General features: G+C 57.6%; 1 protein-coding gene across 3 annotated transcripts in view; it reads right to left on the reverse strand.

Annotated features, from left to right (window-relative positions):
- Positions 1 to 23,449, reverse strand: part of PDE2A (phosphodiesterase 2A) — a 92,899-nt gene that overhangs the window by 36,401 nt on the left and 33,049 nt on the right. For 2 of the 3 annotated variants that reach the window (XM_012745077.3, XM_012745076.3), the window contains one exon: positions 15,949 to 16,010. The exons of the other annotated variant lie outside the window; for it this stretch is intronic. In XM_012745077.3, coding sequence (XP_012600531.2) covers positions 15,949 to 16,010 — 62 coding nt within the window. The remainder of the gene's footprint in view (positions 1 to 15,948; positions 16,011 to 23,449) is intronic. 3 annotated transcript variants of the gene reach the window in all.

The raw sequence follows: 23,449 nt of genomic DNA on the forward strand, positions 1-23,449 counted from the left end.
CCCTGCCCCCACCAGCTCCTGTCTCTCCTGCCCACTCCTCCCCCAAACTTCCAAGTAGTTGCCTTGAGAACTTGGGGAGAGAACACCTGACTCAAGATGGGAACTCACAGAATGGGGGAACCCAAGAAGGCAGCTATGGTGGGAACAACCAGGGGTGCCAGGGCAGATGCCATCTACACCTCTTTTGCTTCCTGCTTCTTGTTCTGGTGGGCAATGTACACAGTCCCTTAACTCCCCAGAGAATGAGGCTCTTCAAAGGCAAAGGAGAACGTATCCAGCTCTGTGCCCAGAGCATGCCCGGCAACTTGCAAGCCCAGCTGCTCCTTAAGGGTGACTGGCAGAAGCCCCCCAAAGGAGGCCTCTGTGGGGCTCAGACCAGAGAAGACCCCTTTGGCTGGACCTCAAATCCCAGCCTGAGCCCAGCACCCCAAGCTTATTCTGTGACTCCTGGCAGCTTTCGCGCACGCCCAGCCTGCAGAGTTAGACACAAGGAAGCAGAACAAGGCGGTTCCTCCTCCTCCCTCCCCACCGCCCACGCCTGCCACCTGCCCAAGGAGCCGCGTCTGACAGATGCTGGTGCCTTGAATCTCAGGGAGGAGCTGCCCGTGAGTGCTAAGATCTTGCACCCCGCTCAATGTGGCTGTACTGGGCCAGGGGTGGGAGAATAGAGGAAAGAGGCTTGGTGACCCTGGGAAGACCTAGTCTGAAGGAGGAGGCAGAACAGAGACCCAGGCCACAGCTGGCCTAGTCCAAGTGTCTGTGCACTGCTTGAGTGGGACATCAGGCTTTGGGGAAGGGAAACCACCTTTCTCAAGCACCTATTGTGGCTAGAGGTGTCCACTAGTGGTTGTCAAACTTTAGTGAGTGCCAGAATCACCCGGGTGCTTGTTACAGTACAGATTGCTGCCCCCCTACCCCCGCCACACCCCAGAGTTTCTGATACAGAAGGTCTGGAATGAGGTCCAAGGATTTGCATTTCCAGACATTCCTAGATGATGCCGGTGCTGAGAACAGCCCATCATCTGTGGCACGTCTATGTCATGTCCCCATTTCTGCCACACCAGGGGACTCCTCAGGGAAGGTTTCAAAGGAGAGTGAGACAGGGGTAAGATGGGGTGGTGGGGTGACAAGGGACAAGGGAAGGAGCCACCTGCAGCTGAGGAGCCCAGCCTTAAAGGAGAGGCTGCCAGGGGCCTTTCTCTCTCCCTCTCTTCCTCTCATCTCCTCCCTCCCTCCCTCCCTCCCACCCCCTCCCCACCCCAACTGCCCCCCTCGCAGACTCCGGCTTCAGTTGTTACTCCAACAGGGCCGCGTCTCCAGCCTCCGAGCCACACTGGAGACACGTGCACTGTAGAATACACCTGAGCCCAGTCCTGGCGCCTCCCGTGGGCGTCCCCTCCCTGACCCCAAGTCGCTGGGGCCTCCTGGGCCTCTTACCCTCTCCAAGCCAGTCCCAGCTTCTTCTCTAGCCCCTGCCTCCTCCAAAGTGCCCTCCCAATTGTCCCAGCCCTCCTTGGGTCCATCGAGGGCTAGGTGTGCGGTGGGTGAAGGATGGGAAGAGGGCGGCAGCTGGGGAGGGAAGGCGGCAGCTGCCTGAACAACCACTTTTCCACGGCTGAGGCTGAGCCGCTGGGATCCCCTCAGTCCCTAGCCCAGGTCTGGGGTCAGGAAAGGAGGGGATAAGGGGACAGCCAGAGTGGACAGAGGAAAGGACAGGGCTGAGAGGTAGTGTGGGGACGGGAGAGCTGGCCTTGCGAGGCAGGCACCGGGCAGGGCTCAGGGCTTGCCCCACCTCCCGCTGCCTCACCTACAGCAGAGCCACAGGGGCCCCATCCCTGTCACCCACATTCTCCTCAAAGCACATCTCCAGCACCCCCCTGTCCACTGCCATCCTGGTCACATCCTGGTCACATCCTGGTCACCTGGCATTTCTAATTCTCCTCATCTCCTGGCCTGGGGCCCACAAGGCAGAGTTGGGCGCAGAGGGACGGCGACAAGGAGGCAGACGCAACCACACTGTGAGTCAGAGGAGCCCGGGCGGGGAGGAGGGGTGAGCTCCCAGGCCCCAAGTGTGTGCCAGCAAGGACCAGGGTCCCCCAGGGAGTCTGTGCCCTCAGAAGAGGGCCTTGGTGAGTCGGCTGGCCTCCAGCCCTGGACTCCATGACCCTAAATGTCTGCCCACCCTCCTCAGCCTCACCCCCTCGCACGGCCTTCATGGCGGGTCCAGGCATGGTGGTCCCCGCAGGAGAGGAGGAGGGTGCTAAGTAACCGGCTGGGCCAGTGTCAGAAAAGGAGGGAATGACAGCCAAAGGCATGATTGGAGGAATGAATGAATGAATGAGTACCTCCCTTCTCTGGGCCTCCCTCTCCAGGCACTTGTGACTCCTCACCTGGGTTCTCACATGCCTCTGGCCCCACAGGGCATGGCCAGTGCATTTCCACTCTTTCCCAGCTGGCTCCTCCGTCAGACTGCGAGCTCTCAGAGGCGGAGGCTGAACTCCTGAGTGCCCAGGGCTCGGGGGCTGGGAGTGCCACATGCCGTCACTGAGCAGAGGGGTGGACCCCATGACCCCTAGAGGCTCCCCCAGGCGGGGGAGACAGCTGAGACCTTGCAAAGCCTCCCAAGTCTGGCATAGTGACAGTGTTAGACAAGGGGCCTGGGAATGAGGGTGCCTTGTGCTGAGAGCGTTTGCCAACCTTTCCGAGGCACTTCATCTCTGCGTGCAGACTGGGCAGAGGGCGGCACATTAGGAAGGAGGGTCTCTTCCCCAAGGGGAGCACTGTCATTGTCATCCTCCTTCACGAGTGAGGTCACCTCCTCCAGGAAGCTTTCCTGGGTGGTCATCTGTCCTCCTAGGCCTCCTGAAAATTCCTATAGGACCAGAGTCCACCAGGCCCCAGGCCTTGTGGAGTCCGATCCCCACTTGCTGGCGTAGACTAAGGCCAAAGGAGGCAGGGAAGGACTTGCCCAGGTTCTCACCTGAAGTCAGAAGACCCATGTCCCAGCCCAGCCCATCAGGCCACACTGGGCCACCTTTCCCCCAGCACCGTTTGTCTTCGGGGCCCTTCTAATGCCCTTGGCCAGGGGGTGGGCTGAGCTGCTCTCAGATGGTGGGGGTGGGGCAGGCGGGGTGTCTTCCTCCAGGCCCGGGACTGGGTCTCTTTTCTCACCATTGTGCCAGACACTGTGCCCACATGGGAGGTAAATGCCCAGTGATACCAGCATAGGGTTGGTGTGGGCCTACAGGGGGTGGGGAGGAAGGGCCAGCCTGGGGAGGGGGTGGGGAGGGGAGGGGAGGGCAGGCCTGACCACGCTGGTCTCCTCAGGGACAAGGCAGAAAGCAGGGCACAGAGCCCTGGGGCTTTCCCTACTCTGCCGAGCTCTTTGTTTCCCTGTCTCTCGGCCTCCCTGGGTTCTCTGTGTCTGTCTCCCTTGCCGTCTGTTCTCTGGTGAGTGTCTCCCACAGCCCCACCGCTTTATCCCATGACTGTATTTGGCTCTGTCGTCAGAGCTTGGCCCATCCCAGCTGTTCCCCAAATCCCGGGGGGAGGGGGAAAATGGGAGTATGAGAAAGAGAGACAGGGACACAAACAAGGACCAATTCAGAAAGAGAGGGACAGACATAAGAGCCAGGACACCCTGGAGACAGGGGTTAGAGCGGCAGGGGTGGCCAGGGAAGCCCCCCAAGGAGAAGCCCCTGAAGATGAAGCCAGAGTTAGGAGGGGAGGTGGGGTCCACTGTCTCCCTCTGTGCTCACTCCTGGCCCCCTTCCCTCTCCCTGCCCCTGCAGGAATGTGTGAGCATTTTTATTGTTCCTAAAAATAGGCCTTCTTTTTTGGGGGTTGGGGTGAGGAATCTTCTGGGCAGGGTTCACCTCAGGCATGCCCCTGCCTCTGACACCCCTTCACTATGTTCCTGCCTTCCACCTGCAATGCTCTGCTAAAACACAAATGTGACTCCACCTCTCCCTTGCATAGACTGTCATGGCTCCTGGGGGGTCATCCCGCAATAGGCTCTGAGCTCCCAGGCTGTTGGGAACTATGTGTAAAGTGCTCAGCACAGAGCCCAGAGCAGGGCTCATGGGGGACGAGGGGCCACTGCCCTCCCTCCTTCCAGGCCTACATGCTCTGGCTTCTGGCCTCTCCCCAACTCTCCAGCCTCATTCTCTTCACCCCCTGCATCCTTTCCCACCTCTGGACCTTTGTGCCTCCATCTCCTGCACCGTGGTGTCCTCTCTCCTCCCCTGTCCTTCCAGGCCCAGCCCTCTCCCCTGGTCTTGTCCTCTGCATGGTCACTGGGACTCTCATCCTGCCTCCTCCCTCCCCCGCTCCCCTCACAGAGCAAGCAAGGGGCTGGAGCAGGGGCGAGCACCAAGCCCTCCTCCAGGCACAGAGTGCACCAGAGACATCGCAGGGTCTGGGGCCCCACACCCTGCCCTGAACCTGGGCCCTTCTGGCCCCTTCACAGCCCCTCCCCAGCTTTGGTTTCTCCTCTGGCCCCTGAGCCCCAAGTGTCTCTGTTGCTCTATTTCTGTCTCTAGGGGAAAGTGCATCCTGTCTCGCCTCCTCCCTGCCTCTGTTTCTCAGAGGAGAGGAGCAAGCCCCAGAGAGGGGAGGCGATGGGCTTAGGAGCCCATGGGAAGCTGGCCATGAGTCTTGGTCACTGTGTCATCACACAGGGTCCCAGTCAGGGGGCTACAGGGCAGAGGCAGACTCCTCAGCCCACCACCCCGCAGCCCATGCAGGCAGGCATGCAGGCAGGCTGGCACCCACAGTTATTTGCCTTTGGAGGGCCCAGGAAGCCAGAGAACAAACATCCGGAGTCTCTAGGACTTCTACTCTCCCTGCTCACATCCCGAGGATCCGGGAGCCAGTACGAGTACACATGTGCACGCGCACGCGCGCACACACACACACACACACACACACACGCACACGCACACACCCAGGTAAACATGTGAGCCCGGGATACCTTGTGGCATTGCTGTGCCTGTGGATCTGTGCAGGTCTTTTAGAGGCCAAAAGCCCTGAAAAGATGTTGACGCCCTCCCACCAGACTCTTAGATCCTACGTGCAATTCAAAACAAATTTCATCTTGGAAATGAAAATTAAAATAGCTTTTGTGTGGATTTCTGATTGCAAAGTTCTGGTTACACTCATCAAAACTGACCTTTTCTCTCCGTTTGTGTGGAGCTCTAGCATTGCTGGTGACCTAAGCACGTGTGTGGACTGCCCATTAGTCGGCCATAATGGCCTGTCCCTACAGGCCATCACGTGACCATGGCAGAATATGTCCATCAGGTCACTAGGAGAATGTCTGTGTGAAAGAATGTAGGTCTGTGCTTCTGTGGGAGACTGTGTGAGAGTGTCAACACGTGTGAGGACCCCGTGTCCCTGTCTGTGTGTCAGCCATCTGTGTGGGTGGCCATCTCGGCCTGTGTCCATGCACATGTGATTTGGGTCGTCGACGACTGTGTGACCCTGGTGCGTGCAGCGAGCGTGTGGCTGTCTGGGGAACTGAGTGTGCTGGTGGCTGGTCTTGTCTCTGAATGAGTGAAGGAGGGTGTGGCTCAGAGTGTTGGCATCTGGAGGGTCTAATTCTCCTCCCTGCACCCTTATCACCTCCTCCATCTCCTCCCCCAAATCGGGGCTCACTTCCTGGCCCTGCCACACACCATATACACTGGACAAGTCCTTCAATCTACATGGGCTCTGTTCCTTGCTCTATAAAATGGTACCTTCCCCCAGAGCTGCAGACAAGATTAGGCTGGAGCCATCCAAGTCTGGAGTAAGCTGACTCCCACAGGGGGCAGGGGCCACCTTCGTGCAGCTAGAAAGAAGTGACCCCAATCCTCTGTGCAGATGCAGCCCTGAGGGGCAAGGCTTGGTGTGGGGAGTGGGCTCGGTTTCAGCAGCACCCCCTCTCTGCTGGAACCTCTGTGCAACGTACAGCCTGCATGGTTAAGAGGCAGTGGCCTCGCAGGATCAAGAAATGGCAGCTCCTTTTCTTTCCGCCCCCACCTCCAAGTGTGCAGCCTGGGACTAGAGGGTCTCTGGCTATGGGACTCTGTGGACATATTCCAGATGAGGCTCTGGTGACACTTGACCCTCCTGACTTCCCTGGGGACTCTTTCCCATTGATCTACCCTCGGGCCTTCCCTCTCCAAGGCCCAGGAGGTGGCCCTGCAGAGGCAGGAGGGGGGCTGCCCAGAGCTGGGATGCAGAGGCCAGCTAGGCTGGCTGGGGGCTCTGAGAGCCCCAATCCAACTCCCGTTGTCAGAAAGGGACACTGAAGCCCAGAGAGGAGCAGGGACCCTCCTACGGACACCAGTGAACCCTGGAAGTCCTGGCTCCTGTTTCAAGGCCTCTGTAGCTGGGTTTAGGGAGATCCAAGCTTTGGGCTCTGTTGGTTCCTAACAGGAGCCCAAAGGAGTGAGTAGAGGTCCTGAAAGACAGGCACTTTGAGACCTGTGCCCTCAGCTGCTGGTAGGGACCTCCTACCATCCCCACCCTCCCCACCAGGGCCAGATCCCCTACTGGTGTGATTAACCAAATTATGGGGCTTTTTCTTGAGCAAATTGCATCGGCCTAATTGAATGAGGCTGCAGAAGCCTGGGCAGGAGGCCGATGATGAGGTGAGGGCGGCAGCAGCAGCAGGGGAGGGGAGGGTGCGGGGTGTCACTGTTGCACACTGGGTGGGGACGGAGGGAGGGAGGGAGAGAGGAGGGCTGTGGGTGTGAGAGAAGAGGACACCATCACTCAGCACACCTGCTCCGTGCTCCCACTAACTCTCCTGTCATTGAGGGGTCTGGGGTGCAGGGGTTGAGGGTGCTGCTCCCCGAGAGACCACAGAGCATCCTCCAAGTGCCAGGTACAGCATTCATTTCGAGCACTGCTTCGTGTGGTCCTCCCAAGAGCCACGTTTAATACTCAAGGGAATTGAGGCTCAAGAGGGGAAATGATTTGCCCAATGTCAGAGCTGGACAGGGCTGTCCTACACAGGCCCTGCCCTTCTCCAGCACCTATAGCACCCTGCCTCCAGGAAGCCTTCCTGGCTATTCTGAGAAGAGAGGGGGCCTCATGCCAGCTCACACCTGGGCCCAGACACACTTTCTGTCCCCTCGGATGTTTGTCCTGTCCATCCTACCACACTTGTCCTCTGATCAGCAGCTGAGGTTGGGGCTGATCCCACTTGGATCACACATACTCAGTCACCCACAGCACACCTCAGGCCCCTCTTACTCCCACACAATGTCACACTCATCACCCAGGGCAGCACACAGGGACACAGTCACTGCCACCTCCATATGGCAGGTCCCACATACTCAGTGACACACAATCATCTCAGTGTCCACAGAATCCCACGTCACTGAGTGTCACAGGGCCACTCACAGTGATATGTCACTGAGACCCACATCCTCAGTGTCACACACCCTGTCCCCAATGCCACTGTGTCACCCTCACATAGTATTGAATACACAGCTCCATGCTGCCTCTGTGTCACACTGTCACATTTCAGCATCACCCAGGACCTCCTAGCCTTAAAAAAAAATCCACCCTTGGTGAAATGACATCATGTCTGGGATTTGCCTTAAAACATTTTAGCAAGGCTGAAATGAAATGGGAGGAAATATTTGCAAATCATATATCTGATAAGGGGTTAACATCCAGAATCTATAAAGAACTGTAATTCAACAAAAAAGCAAACAACCCAATTTTTAAAAACTGAGCAAAGGACCTGAATAGACATTTCCCCAGAGAAGATATTCAAGTGGCCAATAAGCACACAAAAGACACTCAACAGCACTAATCATCAGGGAAATGCAAGTTGAAACCACAATGAGAAACCACCTCATACCCATTAGAATAGCAACCACTTAAAAAAAAACAAACAGAAAATAACAAGTGTTGGCAAGGATGTGGAAAAACTGGAAACACTGCTGTGGGAATGCAAAAAGATACGGAGCTGTAGAAAACAGGACAATGATTCCTCAAAACTTTAAACATAGAATGACCATGCTCTACTTCTGTGCATACGCCCAGAAGAGTGGAAAGCAGGGTCTTGAAGACATATTTGAACACCCGCGATCACAGTGGCGCTACTCACAGCAGCTAAAGTGGGGAAGCCACAGGAGTGTTCCTTGACACACGAGTGGAGGAGCCACATGCACACGATGGAACATTATTTGACCGTAAACAGGAAGGAAAGCCTGTCATGCACCACAACATGGGTGAGCACCGAGGACATTCTGCTAGGTGGACATAAAAGCCAGTCCCCAAAAGACAAATACTATATCGTTCCAATCACACAGGGTATCCGGAGTAGTCAAAATCACAGAGACAGAAAGTGGAAAGGTGGGGGCCAGGGTCTGAGGACGGGGAGAACGGGGTGCCACTGTTCAGCGGGTGCGGAGCTCCAGTTTGGGAAGACGAAGGGAGTTCTGGAGCTTGGCTGCAGAACAACTCAAATGGACTTAACGTGCCCGAGCTACACATTTAGAAAAGGCCGTGATGGTAAATTTTATGTTGTGTATATTTTACAACAATTAAATATTTTTGTAAAAACTTAAGCAAAGAAAAGTGAAAGCAAGGGAGGGACGGGAATAGATGAAGCAAAGTAGCCAAACCTTGGCGACTGTTGAATTTGGGTGATGGGTATATGACAGTTTATTGTGTTATTCTCTCTGGTATTGTGTCTGTTCAAAACATTTGTGATTAAAAAAATATAATCCCCTTCGACACCACGGCTGTTTCAGCGGCCACGCCCCTTCTCTGCATCCCTTGCAGCTGGGACAAAGGGCGGTTTGGGCTCCTGTGTTCACCTCCCACTCACCATCCCGCCCAGGCCAGTCTGGCTTCTGGCCCCAGTGGGTCTCTGAAATGGCTCTTGTCAGCCTGATTGTCCACAGGGCCTGGTGCAGCACAACTTCCCAGTCCCCACCTTACCTGAGGGCCAGCACCACCCACACACCGCCCTGCTCCTTAAACCTCTCTCCTCCCTGGGCTTCTGGCTTGGCACTCTCGGTCCCCTCCACCTCCCACACCCTCCTCCTCCTATGTCTTTGCTGCTGCTCCTCCCCGGCCTCTAGATGATGGAGTTTGCAGGAGCTCAGGCCTCTCCTGTCGCCAAGCTCTTTCCCTGGGTTGTTCCAGCCAGGGCCACAGCTTAACAAATCACCCATGCCTGTTTTGACTCCCACATATGTCCCCAGCCTGGCTCTGCTGCCCTCTGGACATCATCACCTGGATGATTGACTTAACACGTCCAAATCACAGCTCTCGATTTCTGCCTCCTTGTCCCCCTCACCCCCTAACCCTGACCTTCCCCACCCTTCGCCTGTCTCAGAGACATCTCCACCATCCATCACTTGGCTTTTGAAGCCAAAAACCTGAGAGGCCTTCTCAGTTTCTCCTTCTTGCTCACCTTCTCATTCATCAGAGGTGTTTCTCCTTCTTGCTCACCTTCTCATTCATCAACAGATTCTGCCTTTTCTGCCTCCCAAATATTTCCAAAATTTATGCTTGTCGCTAACTCTCTGGCCATCCCGTGAGCCCAAGCACAGCCATCTCCTGCCTGGGTGGCTGCAGCTGCAAGAGCCTCCAACTGCTCTGCCCACCTCCTCTCTGCACCCGCCAACAGAGTCCCCTCCACACACACTGCAGCCAGAACAATCCTTCAACACTATCCGTTGGACCATGTTACTTCCCTGCCTGAACCTATTGGTGTCTTCCGATGACAGTCATACAAGGTGTTGTGTGTGCACATTTCATATTGTCACAGCCAATTACCTAGAATCACACATGCAACGTCAGGCTCACGGTCACATGGCATGACACACTTGCTTTCATGCACTTACTGTGACTCCATGTCACACCCTTGTTTGCACCCTCATCCTCACTATAGCATACGCTTGGGACACACACTTGGTTTCACAATTCAGTGTCAGACACTCAAGCCTCAAACTCAGGAGCCCACCCATCATTGCACAGTGCCATTTGCTCATGTTATGAATTTGATTCTCATGGTGTCATACCCTCCGTGCACCCATCATCACCCTCAGTGTCACGCTTGTGGTAGCAGACAGTGTGCAATGCCTTACACTGGGTATCACTCAGCATTACACCATCAATATCTATCACATAGCATCACAGTGTCACACACTGGTGTCAGAGTGCCACACACCTAGTTTCACACACTTAGTGACCCACCCACTCCCCACACTGCACCCCAGGATCACAGTCACACACCTGGTATCACACATCACAAGCTTAGTGTCACACGGCAGAACACCCACTGTCCCACAGTCAGTGTCTCAGTGTCACCCTCCGCATCACCCAGGTCCCACAAGCTCCCTCACACCCCACCCCACTGGGCACAGTCGCCAGAGCTGCTGCCCCATGTCAAAGCTGTTTCCTGTTGTTGTGCTCAGAGTCCTCAGCCACTGCTTGTTCCTTCAAGGATTTCCTGTTGTCAGGGCCCCAGTCAGGCCTGGCCTAGTCTGGGATACGCAGCCCCAAGTCCAGAGCCAGTCGGCAAGAACCCTGGGCCCCTTCCCCTCGGCCCTGTGGGTCTGGCTGGGCTGGGATCTCCTACCCTCCCTCCAGTCAACCCAGATCGCCCACGTGCCTGGGCTTGTGCTAACTCCCCTGGCACGGGCAGAGATGACCTCTGGGCCTTGCCCTACTCCTAGGTGCCTGGCCTGCAAGAAGCCACCTCCCCTGTCCGAACAACTGTGGACAAGACCAGAGGGGCTCCACCTGAAGCTGCTGGAAGCCTAAGGAGGGGAGGAGGAAGGTGGAGGACAAAGGGTTATGGGCTCTAGAGTTGGGGAAGACCTCCCAGAGGAAACCGGCTGAAAGCCAGGAAATACAGAGGAAGAGGAAGAAAAGACATCCCAAGTGGGGCACCAGGCAGGAGCAAAGTCTTGGAGGCCGGAACCTGGAGGAGACAGGGTGGACAGGGATCAAGGCAGGAACACGAGACAGGGGAGGTTATTCTGTGGGATTTGGAGAAACCAGGCTTCTCTCCCATCGGCTCCCTCCTCTTCCTTGGCCAGCATCCAGATCCAGGCTCTAGGCGGGGCCTCGGGCACACCCCTGCCCCCGCCCTGCCTGTGCCCCCACACATTGTCCCCACAGCTGCCAAGACCCCTCGCCTCCTGCCCCAGCCAGCCTGCAGGAAGGACACGTGGAGGCCAGCGCACACGCTCCCCACACCGCCTGAGATAAACATTTCCCGGGAAACGGAACTTGTTCTCTCTGTGTTTACAGCCAAGGGCCAGGCAGGACAGTGGAGGAGGGGCCAGTGAAGGAACCTCATCGCTGGCCCGTGGCATCAGGCCGGGCACCGCCTGCGACCTGCTGTGTGCCTTCGAGCCAGGCCTGCCCAAAGCCTGGCTGGGTCTCAGCCTGCGTCTTCTCTGGGTGTAAGACCCACGTCTCAATGCCTCCCCCCTCAGACTAGGCTTCTTTGATGGCAGGACCTGCGATGCCCATCTCTCCCTTGTCCTCCAGCAGCCAGGGGCGTGGACAGATGGATGGGCAGACAGAGAGGCTGGAGTGGCAGCTGAGACCGCCTCCCTGGCCCCAGGTCCCTGCACACCCCGGGCTTGTGCAGCCCGACAGGTGGGCACAGACAGATGGCAGGGCCTCAGGGCCCCTATGGAAGCCAGATGCTATGGTCAACTTGTTGGCAGCAGCTCCCTTGGGGCAATGGGACATCATCAAGGCCACTTGCTCCTGATGTGCAGAATCCAGGAGAAGACAGGCACATCTGGCAGTTAGGAGCATTCACTCAAGAATTTTAAATACAAGCCTGAAAAGTGGGGCCTGCAGCAGCCCTTCCATCCTCACCTCAGTGCTCCATGTGCGTCAGCTGTGCTCTCTGCCATGTGCAGCCCTCTCCCCCGGAGCCCCGGCAGCACCTCACACACCCTTGCACAAGCTGTTCCTCCCCCTGCGAACTCCCTACAGCCCCCAGTGGCAATCCTACCTCCTCCGCCACCCTGGCTCCTGCCCCTGCCTGTCACTGTCCCACCCATGCCAGGTCCACCTATCAGCCATCAGTGGCCTCAGCTTCATCCCCAATTCCGAAACTAAGCCTTGCTCAGCCCAGGACTCAGGGACAGCACATTATGGAGCAGGATTTTGAGCACCGAGTCAGCCTCCTGAAGCCCTTCTGGGGCTGAGTCCTTGTTCCAGGCTCCTCTATCCTGTGCTGGTCCTTGCTGCCCTCAACCGGTCCTGTCAGAAGCTGCCCACGTGGACCTCTCTGACTGCCCAGCTCATCTCTGGCTTTGTTTGGTCATAACCTTCTGCATCCTTCAAAGTTCCAAGCCTGCCTCTTCTAGGAAGTCTCCAGGCCTGCCCAACCCAGCAACTGTGCCCCCATCCTGGAACTACTTGGAACAACCCTACTCACAGCCATTCTTGTTCTTTCAACAAGTGTTTATTGAGCACCTACTGTATAACCAGGCCTATGCCACGGCCCACGTAAGCCGAAGAGAAACAAAGGAGACACAGCCTTGGTCCCTGCCCTCTGGGTCTACAATGACATGGGAAAGGATACATAACCCCCATAACCATGTGGGGTAACAAGTTACCCAACTGAGGCTCAGGGAAACTTGTGGGCTATGAGTGCCCAGGAAAGGTCGGAGACTGACTCAGCCTGAGGTGGAGGGGGCAGTCTGAGAGGACTCCACAGAGGAGGTGACATTTAATGAGGGCCTTGAAAACGAGAGTAGGTGGGGAAAAAAAGGAAAAGCCACTCCAGACAGAGGAGTCAGTGCGAGCAAAGGCAGGGAGGCTGGGAGAGCTGGCGTGTGCTGGGGAGTGGGCACAGCCATTTGGCTGAAGCATGGGGTGGACACGAGGGGACCCAGCAGGCAAGACCAGCAATGCCATGCCAAGGGTGTGGCCTTTACTTACCCAAAAGGCAGCGATAGAGGAGCCATTGCTGGGCAGTGTGTGTGGGTACTCGGTGTGGATACCTGGGCCCTTGTCCGTGTCTGCCTCTCCCCCAGCCCCCACCCAGCTAAGGCTCCCCAGCTGGGCCCCAAAAGCCAACACAGAGAGGACATGGACTTGGTGCACTCTGTTCACCAACTTGCCTGGCCTCAGCCCTGACTTCCAGAGAAAGCGAACATGCAGAGGCCTGGCCCTGCAGGAGGATGCCAGGCTGAGCTGCAAGGGCCCCTCCTCCAAGCCAGCTGCCGGCACAGGGGCCAGGGAGCCATCCCAGGAGGGTGTGCTGAACAGATGCCTGCTGGGTGGGGACGGGTGCTGGCAGCCCTGCTCTCCTGGCTGCTGCCCAGCCAGTGTCGGGAGAACATGACAAGCCCACAAAACCTCCCTGAACCTCGGTCCAGCCCTGTGGTGCACCCCATCTCGTGGTGGTACAGCCTAGTCCTGGCTCTAAGGATGACACCCTTAAAGGATGCAGCGAGGGGACCAAGGACTGCCATGGGTCAGGCCCCTCACACATACTGTCTTTGTAACTTCTCCTGACAGCTCTGTTGTGACAATGTCCAATAGTAGTAATGTGTCCAATAGTGATGGAGGTTCTTATCCCCATTTGGCAGCTGAGGAAGCTGATGCTCCGGCTGGTTAAGTGGCTGGCTCAAGGTCACACCCCTATGAATTGGTAAAGCTGGGACTTGAACCTGCTCATCCGGCCCCACGGTGTGTCCACTGCGTGAGCCCATCTTGTCTCCCCAGCCTCTGCCCCGACAGGAGGGCTCCTCGTCAGGCTCCCCCGTCCCTCTCCCCTTCTTCCCTCCTGCTGCCCCTCCAGTCTGAGCAACACCCTGGGGTCCTCACTCTTTCCAGTCTTTTCCTGTCCATGGTGGGGAGTCCCCGAGGGCAGCCCGTCTCTTCCCCAGCAGGGACGAGCAGGGGCCTGGGGCGTAGGCTGGGGCTGTGACGGAGGCCAGGCACACACGACCATCTTTGGGATGGTGTGAGGTTGGAGGCAGGACAGAGCTGAGGGGCTCAGGGCCTAAGATCCTCAGTCAGAGAGTGGAGGCAGCAGGATCCATATAAAAGAAAGGCAGAGGGAGAACATGAATGGGAGCGAATGGGGCCGGCCCAGGGAGGCCTCTTAGAGAGGACAAGGCTGGGCGAGGGGCGGAACGTGAGCTTGCAGAGAGCAGGGCCACTGGCCTGGGCAGAGGGGAATGTCACACAGGCATAAGCCAGGAGCCTGGAGCAGACTCCTTCCTTCCAGGCCCAGCCCCCACTGCCCAGAAGGGTCTCATCTTCTCCAAAGCCCCCTCTCCCCTTGTGGCTTCCTGAGCGGATGACAAATCCAGTCTTTCCTGGCGGGTGGCCGAGGCTGCTGAGACACACTGCAGGCTCCCAGGAACACCATCTGTCCCAGCTCTGGGGGGAGCCCCCGCCCCAGGGGGAATGCCATGGCAATAAATAAATTAATAATGACTTTCCAGGCCTCCCCCACCTCCCTGTGCCAGCTCCCAGCAGCAGGACCCACTCCCACTTGGAGAACATTCTCAGGGGCTTGGCCCTATGTCTCAGCAGGGAACCATGCTGAGCCCCTGCTGTGAGCCAGGCCCCACGTGGGCATCTCTTTTCCTATCTTGCTCAAGGGCAGGGAAAGAATGAGGCTTGAACCCGAGACACATCTGGGCTCCGCTCTCAGCGTTGCCCTGATCCGCTGACTGCATGACCCCTCTGGGCCTCAGTTTCCCCAAATATAAAAGGGGGATAATAGCGGCCCTGACCTCATGGGCTGCTGTAAGAATTAAAGGACGTGTCTAAAGCTCCTGGCACCCAGGAGGGGCTGATACAAGCAGCATCTTGTATCTCTGCCTCTCAGCCCGGCCTGGGCACACTCATGCTATTCTGGCTTCATGGTCCGATTTACACACACAGCACACACACCCTTCTCTGTGCCAGTCTTCGACGTCCACAGCCCGCCCTGTGTTTGCTCCTCAATGCCCTTCTGAGCATTGAAGATTCCTACGAGGCACCCCAAAGATATGATCGGGGGCTGGGCATGACACCCCGAATTTCAAAGGAAAGGCACTGACTAAGCCCCAACCAGGTACCCATCAGAGGGTGGTGGAAGCTTCAGGAATGAAAAAGGCACATTCCCCAGGCTCAAGGAGCTCATGGTGCAGAGCGGAAGACAAGCCAACACAGGTACAGAGTCACTTGATGGAGAAACAGGGTGCCAGGGCACAGCACAGTGGGCGACAGACAGAACGCCCAGCACCTGACTGCCGGGGCAGGAGAGCTCAGAGGAGGGAGCATGAGCGAGCTTGGTCCCACAGTCAGGGGCAGGGAGGACTTCCTGGAGGAGGGGAGGCTAGAGCAGAACCCAGAAGGGTTAAGGAAGGTGAAGGAGGAAGAGGCCAGCGAGAGCAAGCTGGTAGGAGGCAGGAATGGATCAGGAGGGACTGTGGCCAGGCTGGGGCTGCAGAGGGCCCATGGTTTGGGGAGCATGGAGAATTTTTGAGCAGGAAAGTGACAAGTTCAGGCCTGTGTATGAGAAAGATCCTTCTGGCAGCCATGTGGAGGCTGGGGACAACCGAAAGCAGGCAGCCGGTGAGCGCCCCAGGGAGAGATGACAGGTCCCAGGCTCAAGCAGGCAACAGGAACTGAGAGGAGAGGGACTCAGGGAATACTTAGGGCAGAGAATCAACATGGAATTGTTGGGCGAGGGTGGGGAGGATGAGGGCGGAGTCTCTAATGACTCCCAGGTGAGTTGGGAGGAGGAGGAACCCTCACTGGGAGGAAACCCCAGGCTGGGTAGTTAGAGGCTGAGGGGCAATGGTTTTGACATGGGGTGACCCTAGGCTGGAAGGGGTGGGGCTGGGATGCGACTCCAGCCTCCCAGTCCTCCTGGGGTGAAGGCAACGTTCAGACTGACCTTCAGCCTGCGCCCCCACCCCCCAAGCCCACCCACGTCTCCCTCCACTGAGCTCTCACCTCCAGTCGGTCGTCTCTACTCCCTGGGGGTTCGGGCTCCTTTGCAAGGGGGTCCTGGCTGGCTGCAGAGACAAGAAAGCCAGGGGCTGAGGCCTGCCGGGCCTTCTCCCCTTCTCCCCAGCCTGCCCCCACCCCCATCGCCCCCCAGCCAGCCCAGAGGTTGCCTCCTCCTCCAGGGAGCCTTGCCTGGCTGCACCCTGCTCTCCCCTCAGAATCTCTCCTTGCTCTCTGCTTGCCACGGGCACCTCTGGCTCTGCCACATGCTGGTTCTGTTCCTCAACTCCGGGAACAAAGCCATGTTCCTTCTCTCTGCCTAGGGCTCCTAAGGAATGGAAATGACCACATCTTTACCCGTTCTGATGCTCCCTCCACTTCTGTGTCTCTCCAGGGAGCTCCACTACCCTCTCTGAGGCTCAGTCTCTCTGTCTATAAAATGGGATCTGTGAGGTCCACCTCACCCTGTCACTGGGCCTCCAAGACAGGTTGGGCCTTTGCTCACAAACAACCAAGGGGCTCCCGCTCAGGGCTGCTGTGAATCCCAAATGAATGTGAGCTCATGTGTGAGCCCCACCCCCAGCCTGGCACCCCGTCATCTGGGCTCAGCTTGGAGCCCCCAGCCCGCATCCCACCAGCACCATTTCCACAGCTCTGTGAAGGCCGGCGGCGAAGACATTGCCCCAGAAACCTGGAGACACACCAGGGACTCGCTCACTTGTCCTCGGGATGCCCAGCACCCAGGCGGCGTTCAGAACCCCCAGCCTCTCTGACAGGCACTGCCCAGGGCCGGCTGTGGGCTCCTGCCCCTCCCCACCCCACCCACAAGCCTCCCCCGGCATCGGACAGGCGGCGGGATATTCTGAGCCTGGCTTCGTTCCCGTCAGCTGCTGGCCGCCATGCCAGCCTGGCGCGGGTGCAGGGCTGATTTGATTTGGCAGCTTTGGAATCGTGTGGTGGGGACTTGAGGGGGAGGGGGATGAGACACCCATCCCTGCTAGGAAATAAACAGCTTCAGGCGCTCAGCGAGCTGGGGGAGGGCACAGTTGGCACAGGGGTGCTTCTGGGGTCCCCACCTGGTTCCCCCTCTTCTCGCCCAGGCCCTGATGCCTGCCCATGACTACTGGAATCTCTGGCTCTCCTTGGGTTGACCGTAGGGGTGACAGTAGCTGCACCTGGTGTGTGGATGCTTGTGGATGCTCGTAGTGTGGCCGTGGCAGGGTGTCTGGTTGCCCACATGTCCCTGTGGCCTGTGGGGTCTCCTCTCTTAGCTGCGCCTACAGCTGGGACTGAGCGTCACCCAGGGTGACTGGGTCTGTGTGAGGGTGATGGTCTACATGTGGTCATCTCCTGCAGTGACTGTGGCCATGTGGCTGGGCCTCTGCAAGGGACTGACTGCAGCCCAGGGAGTGACGAGGTCACCCACGTGCCTGACGCTACCGCAGGGCCTGGTATGCATTGGCTCTGGCCCGTTCCTTCCCTCTGCGCGGTGACCCCACTAACCTGGCCATGTCCATGTCCGGCAGAGGAAATGACGAGGGCTGAGATAAGTGCCTGACCCCAAGGCCCGTCCCTTTTGTCCACAAAGACTGAGCCTTCTTTTCCACCCACAGCCAGAAGGTCTACCCGCTGAGCTGCCCGGGGACAGCCCCAACCCCTTCGCGTGAGAAGAGGCAGCGCTGGCGTCAGTGGATTCTCTGGCTCCTGCTCAGGCCTCCCACGGCTCCTGGGAGAGGCTGCTGCCCCCACATCTCCACCGACTTCTGGTTCCCCCTCCACCTGGGTTCAGGTGCGGGCAAAGTGACAGGATTCCGGGAGTCTCACCCAGGTATTCACAGCTGGGATTCCATAATCCCTCCCCACCTCAGTGTTTACCACTCTCCCACCTCCTGCTGCTGCCAGAGAATCTGGACGCCCCAGGATGCTTCCAGACGCCCCAGGAATCTGCAACAACCCAGCAATAAGCTGCTGGTGCCCTGAGGACCTGGACCGCACAGCCCCCAGTTAGGGAACTGCTGCTGGAGAACCAGGGGCTCTGATCCTCCGACCTCTGCACTGTGGGGTCACACTAGGACCCTGGTCCTAAGGGGCCCACAGGCCAGGGCTGTGACCCAGACACCAGCCAGGGAGATCAGGGTAGGGTGGAGCCTGCTTTGGGGAAGACAAAACCTCTCATCTGTCACCGCCTCCCCATTGTGCCAGTAGCACGGATCCTCCGGGGACTTCAAGGCGCTCCCCACCCAGCCACAGGAAGCTGAGCACCTCCTGGAGACACTGAAGGAGTGGCCCTGGGACTGAGGGGGAGACTCAGCCGTGCCCTCAGGGTCACAGAGGAGGAACTGAGGCTCACAGAGCTCAGATGTCACAAAGGGGCTAGTGGGATGGAGACAGTCTGCAGAGGGCCTGAGGGGCTTCTTGAAAGAGATGTGGGGGGGCCTCACTGGAAGAGGGGGACGCCAGGTTCCAGAGTGGGCTCCTAACTGTGATCAGGGATTTGCATACACTCATGATGTACTTGCATGTGTCTGTGTGTCCATGTGCATGGGTGCACGTCCCAGTCATGGAGGCGTGACTTCTCGTCTGTGTCCCAAGGGCACTGTCTGTCCAGGGGTCAGCCAGGCAGCGGGTATATAGTGAAGGAGAAAAGATCCGGGCTGGAGAGAGGAAGAGAGAGCAGCCCAGTGCGCCCACGCCCTCGCCCCAGGGGAGGAAGGAGCACAACACTGAGCTCTGCCACAACCTACTGTGCAACTTTGGACAGGACCTTCCTCCCTCCGAGCTGGTGTCCTCATCTGCAGAATAAGAGGGTTGCACCTGGGGATCTCCCAGGGCCCTTCCAAGTCTAACAGTCATCTGAGAGAGGCTTACACACACAGAGCCAGAGATGAGACTCAGAAATGGGAGAGAGCCTGAGGACAGGCAGAGACAAGAGCAGGATGGGACAGCAGGAGGAAGCGGTGGCCGAGAGAAGACAGAGCCCAGGGAGGCACACTGTGAGCCGGGCAATCCTCTGGCTGAGACAAGCTCCAGGACAATGGAGCGTTGTGGAGGACAGGGAGCAGCTATCACCACCCTCCTGCTTCTGGACTGAGGGAGAAAAGAGAGGAGTGATGGACAAGGCTCCACCCCCTAACCTGAGTCGCCTCTATTCCTGCTCCCCAGGTGGCCCAGGGGGACGTGGAAGGCCACCACAGTGGAAGCCCTAGGACTAGGAATTCAGGCCCTGCTGTGCTGTGTGACCTGGGCCAGCTCTGATCTGTGAACCCACCAGGCTGGGGAAGCCCTCAGACTTGTGCAGCTGTACTGGGCTTCTAGGGACCTGGCGGGATGGGCACTCTAGAAGGATGAAGTTCTCCCCGTGAGCCTAGACCCCTCCCAACTCTGGCCTGTGTGTAAGGCATGGGCAGGATGCAGGAGGCAGTGAGATACTGGACCCCTGGGCTGGCCTTTCGCCAGGATGGGCTGTGGGCCTGTGACATAGTGAGGACCTGTCAGCACTTCCAGCCTCTGCCTGGGACGGCCCTGCTCTGACCCCTTCTCACTGCCCCCTCGGCACCAGCAGGGTCCTCCCCCTCAGCCTGTACTCAAGGACTGCTGATGGGACGCGATGGCTGCTCTGGCCTCTGCCCTTGTCTGAGCCCTTTGTACTTGGGGCCCTCACAGGCAGGGGTTCGTGCGTTTCCATGTCTGTGTCCAGGAAGTGCTCATGTCCTGTTTTCCCCCTCGGCCGTGCTGTCAGGGAAGGGGCGGGGGTGAGCAGGCCTCTCCCTCCTCCACTGTGGCCATTTCTGCCCAGAGACTTTGGGGGCTGGGAGGGGAAAGGGTACTCACTCCTCTCTCTGCTGCAGTCTGGAACGATAGAGGCACGGAGGCAGGGATGACGGGAAGGACCCCCTGGCCCTGCTAGCTTAGGGAGTGGCAGATCTCTCACATATACACACACCAGTTCTGTTGTGGCAGGAGAGACAGCCTGTGTGACCCAGGCTGAAAGGGTCTCCGTCCTCCTCTAGTGCCAGCCCAGCCCCTCCTCCTCTCTCTCACTGGGGGTGGGGGCAGCGCCCACCATCCCAAGCTATCTGTCTCCATTGCATCTTGTTATGTTTTTAATAACTGAACACTGACATTAACAAGGCAGGTGGTTGCAGCTCTTCCCAGCAGCCCCATTTAGAATCATTGAATCATCAAGTCATCAAATCCTAGAATTCTGGATTCACAGAATGTCCGTATCTTAAGCTCCTGGAGCCTCAGCATCTTAAAGTCACAGAATGTCGCCATCACCCAACCACGCATCCACACAGCCCTGGCTGGGAGCTGAGAGTCGCCAGAGTCATCCCAGTTAGAGCCCCACAAACTGACAATTCCAGTTTCTCAAAGTCATACACCCCTAGAGCTAGAGCTTATATATGCCTTGGAGATACCGACCCTCAACTTCCTCCTTTTATAGGTGAGGAAATGCAGCCCAGAAAATGGGCTTGTGCAAGATTACGGGGGAGCAGGGAGCCAAGCAATGCCCCACCGGAGATTGCAAGACTGGACCTCCATGTTCCCGTATTCCGGGAAACAGGGTAACTTTTAAATTCTGAAATACCAGTATCCATGTTGGGGTGAGGCTGCTCCTCCTCACTCTCACTCCCGGCTCTCCCCAAGTCTTTCTGCCTCTCCCCACTGTCCCCCTCCCTGAGCCCACCCACACGGTCTCAGCCCCTCTCACTCTCAGCTCCTGCAACTCTCTTGCCCTTCCTGTCTCCCCTGGGCACCCCCACCAGAGGCAACCATAGATCGGGGTGCACAGGGCCAAGTCCCTCAGGGTGGGGGACAAGAAAAGCAAAATGCCTGTCCTCGAGGCCACCAGCCAGAGGGCAAGCTCCCCAGAGGAGGGACCCTGGCGGCTCCTCTCTAGGGAGCGGCACGGGGAGGTCCTGGAACCCCAGGGCGCAGCCACATCAGCACAGCTTCCAGGGAGCTGGATCCGAAATTGACAGAAGCAGCTGACGCCTACAATTTACATTCCAACAATCACGTATGTTCAGCATTTTCATAAATTTACATTTTTACTCGTTTTGGAATGTGCTCAGACATTTTTTGATTTGGATTTTATTAAGTATTACATTTCACAGACTGTTTTAATTATTGAATCCTGAACACTGGTTGCCAGGGCAGATTCTGAGTTCCTCCAAGTTACAGGTGAGACCGCAGCAGCCCTGAGTGGGGTTCAGGTCTCTCGTTAGGATCAAAGCGCATGACCTCTTAGGACATCTTCTGAGACCACTGGGTCCTTAGAGGGCCCTGACACAGGCCCAGGCATCTTCCCTCCCAGGCCTCTCAGCCCCTGCACAGCACCCACCCAGACGCCAGCAGGGCAGCATTCTCCCTCTCCCTTCACCTCTGCAGCTGGCCGGCCCCCTGCTCCATCCTTCGGACACTTTCCTGTCCAGGCCTCATCACCCCCTGCCTGGACCACAGCAGCCTCCACCTCAGTCTCCACCCCGTGGCCCAGGGATCTCCCTAACACACAGGTCCGATCAGTCCCATCCCTCCTCTCAAGTCTTCCCCCAGTGCCAGGTTCCCTCTGGAAAACGTCCATGGCTTACAGGTCTGCCAGCCTGGCCCAGCCAGCTTTGCAGCCCTGCCCACTGTCTTCTGCCTTTCCGGCCCATCCCAGACTCAGCCCAGGGTCCGTCCCCATGGAGGGGGCCAGCCACTGGCTCTCCTCCCTCTCTGCACCAGCAAGCCATCACACATCCCTCCTCTGTCCAGAACTGCTTCCTGCCTCAGCCCTCAGCCCTCAGGTCTGTTTTCTCCTAGGAGCTCCCCAGCTTACCCCTCTCCTCCCACTCTGGGCTGAATTAGGGGCCCCTGCTCTTTCCCACGTGGCCCCTGAATTTATCTCCCTCATGCCCTCCCCCACACTCTCCCAACAACCTGATTTTCCTCCCTGCCTAAGCCCTGGTGCCTAGGTCTGTGCTCCCTGCCACGGGGCTGATGCAGTGTCACTCAGACTCGGGGATGGTGCAGGGAACTTTAAGACCCGCATCCTGCTCACCTCTACCCACCCTCTCTGTTGAGCACACAGAGGATGCTCACTAATGTCCACCTATAAAGGACTGACAATATGCACGTGTGGCTTGGACAGGAAGGGCAAGAGTGCTTGGAGGTGGTGAGAATCCCTGGGCTGGGCTGGGGCCTTCCTGGAGGTGGCATCTAGGAGGATCATCCACATGTCAGTCCTAAGGCAACAGCTGGGGACAGGCTGCAGGAGGTGCCCAGGTCTACCCTAGGGCCACCAGAGCAAACCGTCAGAGTGGAAACAGGCTCTGCAGTGAGGGAGACTCAGTGCCCCAGGCCCAGGGCTCTAGAGGGGCTGGCTATACATTCAAGGAAGACTTCCTGGATGAGGGGGTACTTCTGGCTGCTTTGGGGCAAGGAAGAAGGTAGAGATGAGTCAGGTTGGAGAAATGGGTGAGGGACAGGGATGTGAAAAAGAAAGCTCTGTCCCTTCTTGTCATTTACCCTTGGGAAGTCAAGGTCAGGAAGGTGGGTGGGTGGGCAGGAGGAGCAAAGAAGGCTGAGGCAGAGTGGAGATAACATTGGTGCTCATGCCACGGTCAGGGCGGGTATAGATGGCTGGGCCTGGCAGGGAGCAGGTCCCCAGCTGTGGCTGGGAAACATTTCCTGTCTCCTTGCCAGGGGGGTCATTAATAATCGTTTACCCGCCGCAGGCAGCACGGAGGCCAGCCAGGGAGCAGCATGGTGCTGGGGCCAGAGTCCAGCCCGGTGGCCAGAAGAGCTGCATTCTGGTACTAGCCCTGCCACCTCGGTTGTGGTAGAGACCTGGACCAGCCGCCTGACCTCTCTTGGTCTCTGGAAATGCTGATAAAAGGACAGTCTGATAAGGATGCTGCCTTGAGTCCCCTCCCTGCTCTGAGCCTCAGTTTCCCTAGATGGCAGCTGGGTTGCCAGCCCTGCTGGGTAGTTATGGACAACTGATAGAGATGAGAGATGAGTGTCTGGATTAGCCAAGCCAAGCTCAGGACGCATGAGATGTGGAGAGGGAAGGCCCAGACACATCTTCTGCAGGGCTCATGTCTGGCAGGAGCCAGCCCCAGCACCATGGGTTGCACACACAGAGCCTCACAGAACCAGCTGCACCAAGTGGGGAAAACCCAGAAGGGAGGGCCAGCTGTCCAGGACCAGGGCACTGACAGCGTGGCTGGACACAGAAGGTAGGAGTTCCATGATGCCAACTTGGTCACCACTATGACCCCAGGACTTAAAACTGTGCCTGCCTGGTACACAGCAGGTGCTCAATAAATACTTTAGACAAGTGAATGAGTTAATCTGTTGAATGAGACATTTGTGGAAAGAACCTTGGAATTTGGAAAGAACTGCCTAAAAGATGACGATGATGACAATAATGACAATAAAAATAATTCTGGCCAAAGACAATGGGATGGAAGAAGGTGACAAGAAAGCTTGGGAAGGCTGGAGGCCCAGGGGCGGCCATGCA

The sequence above is a fragment of the Microcebus murinus genome, chromosome 4 (assembly GCF_040939455.1).
Source record: "Microcebus murinus isolate Inina chromosome 4, M.murinus_Inina_mat1.0, whole genome shotgun sequence".
Classification (NCBI taxonomy): Eukaryota; Metazoa; Chordata; class Mammalia; order Primates; family Cheirogaleidae; genus Microcebus; species Microcebus murinus.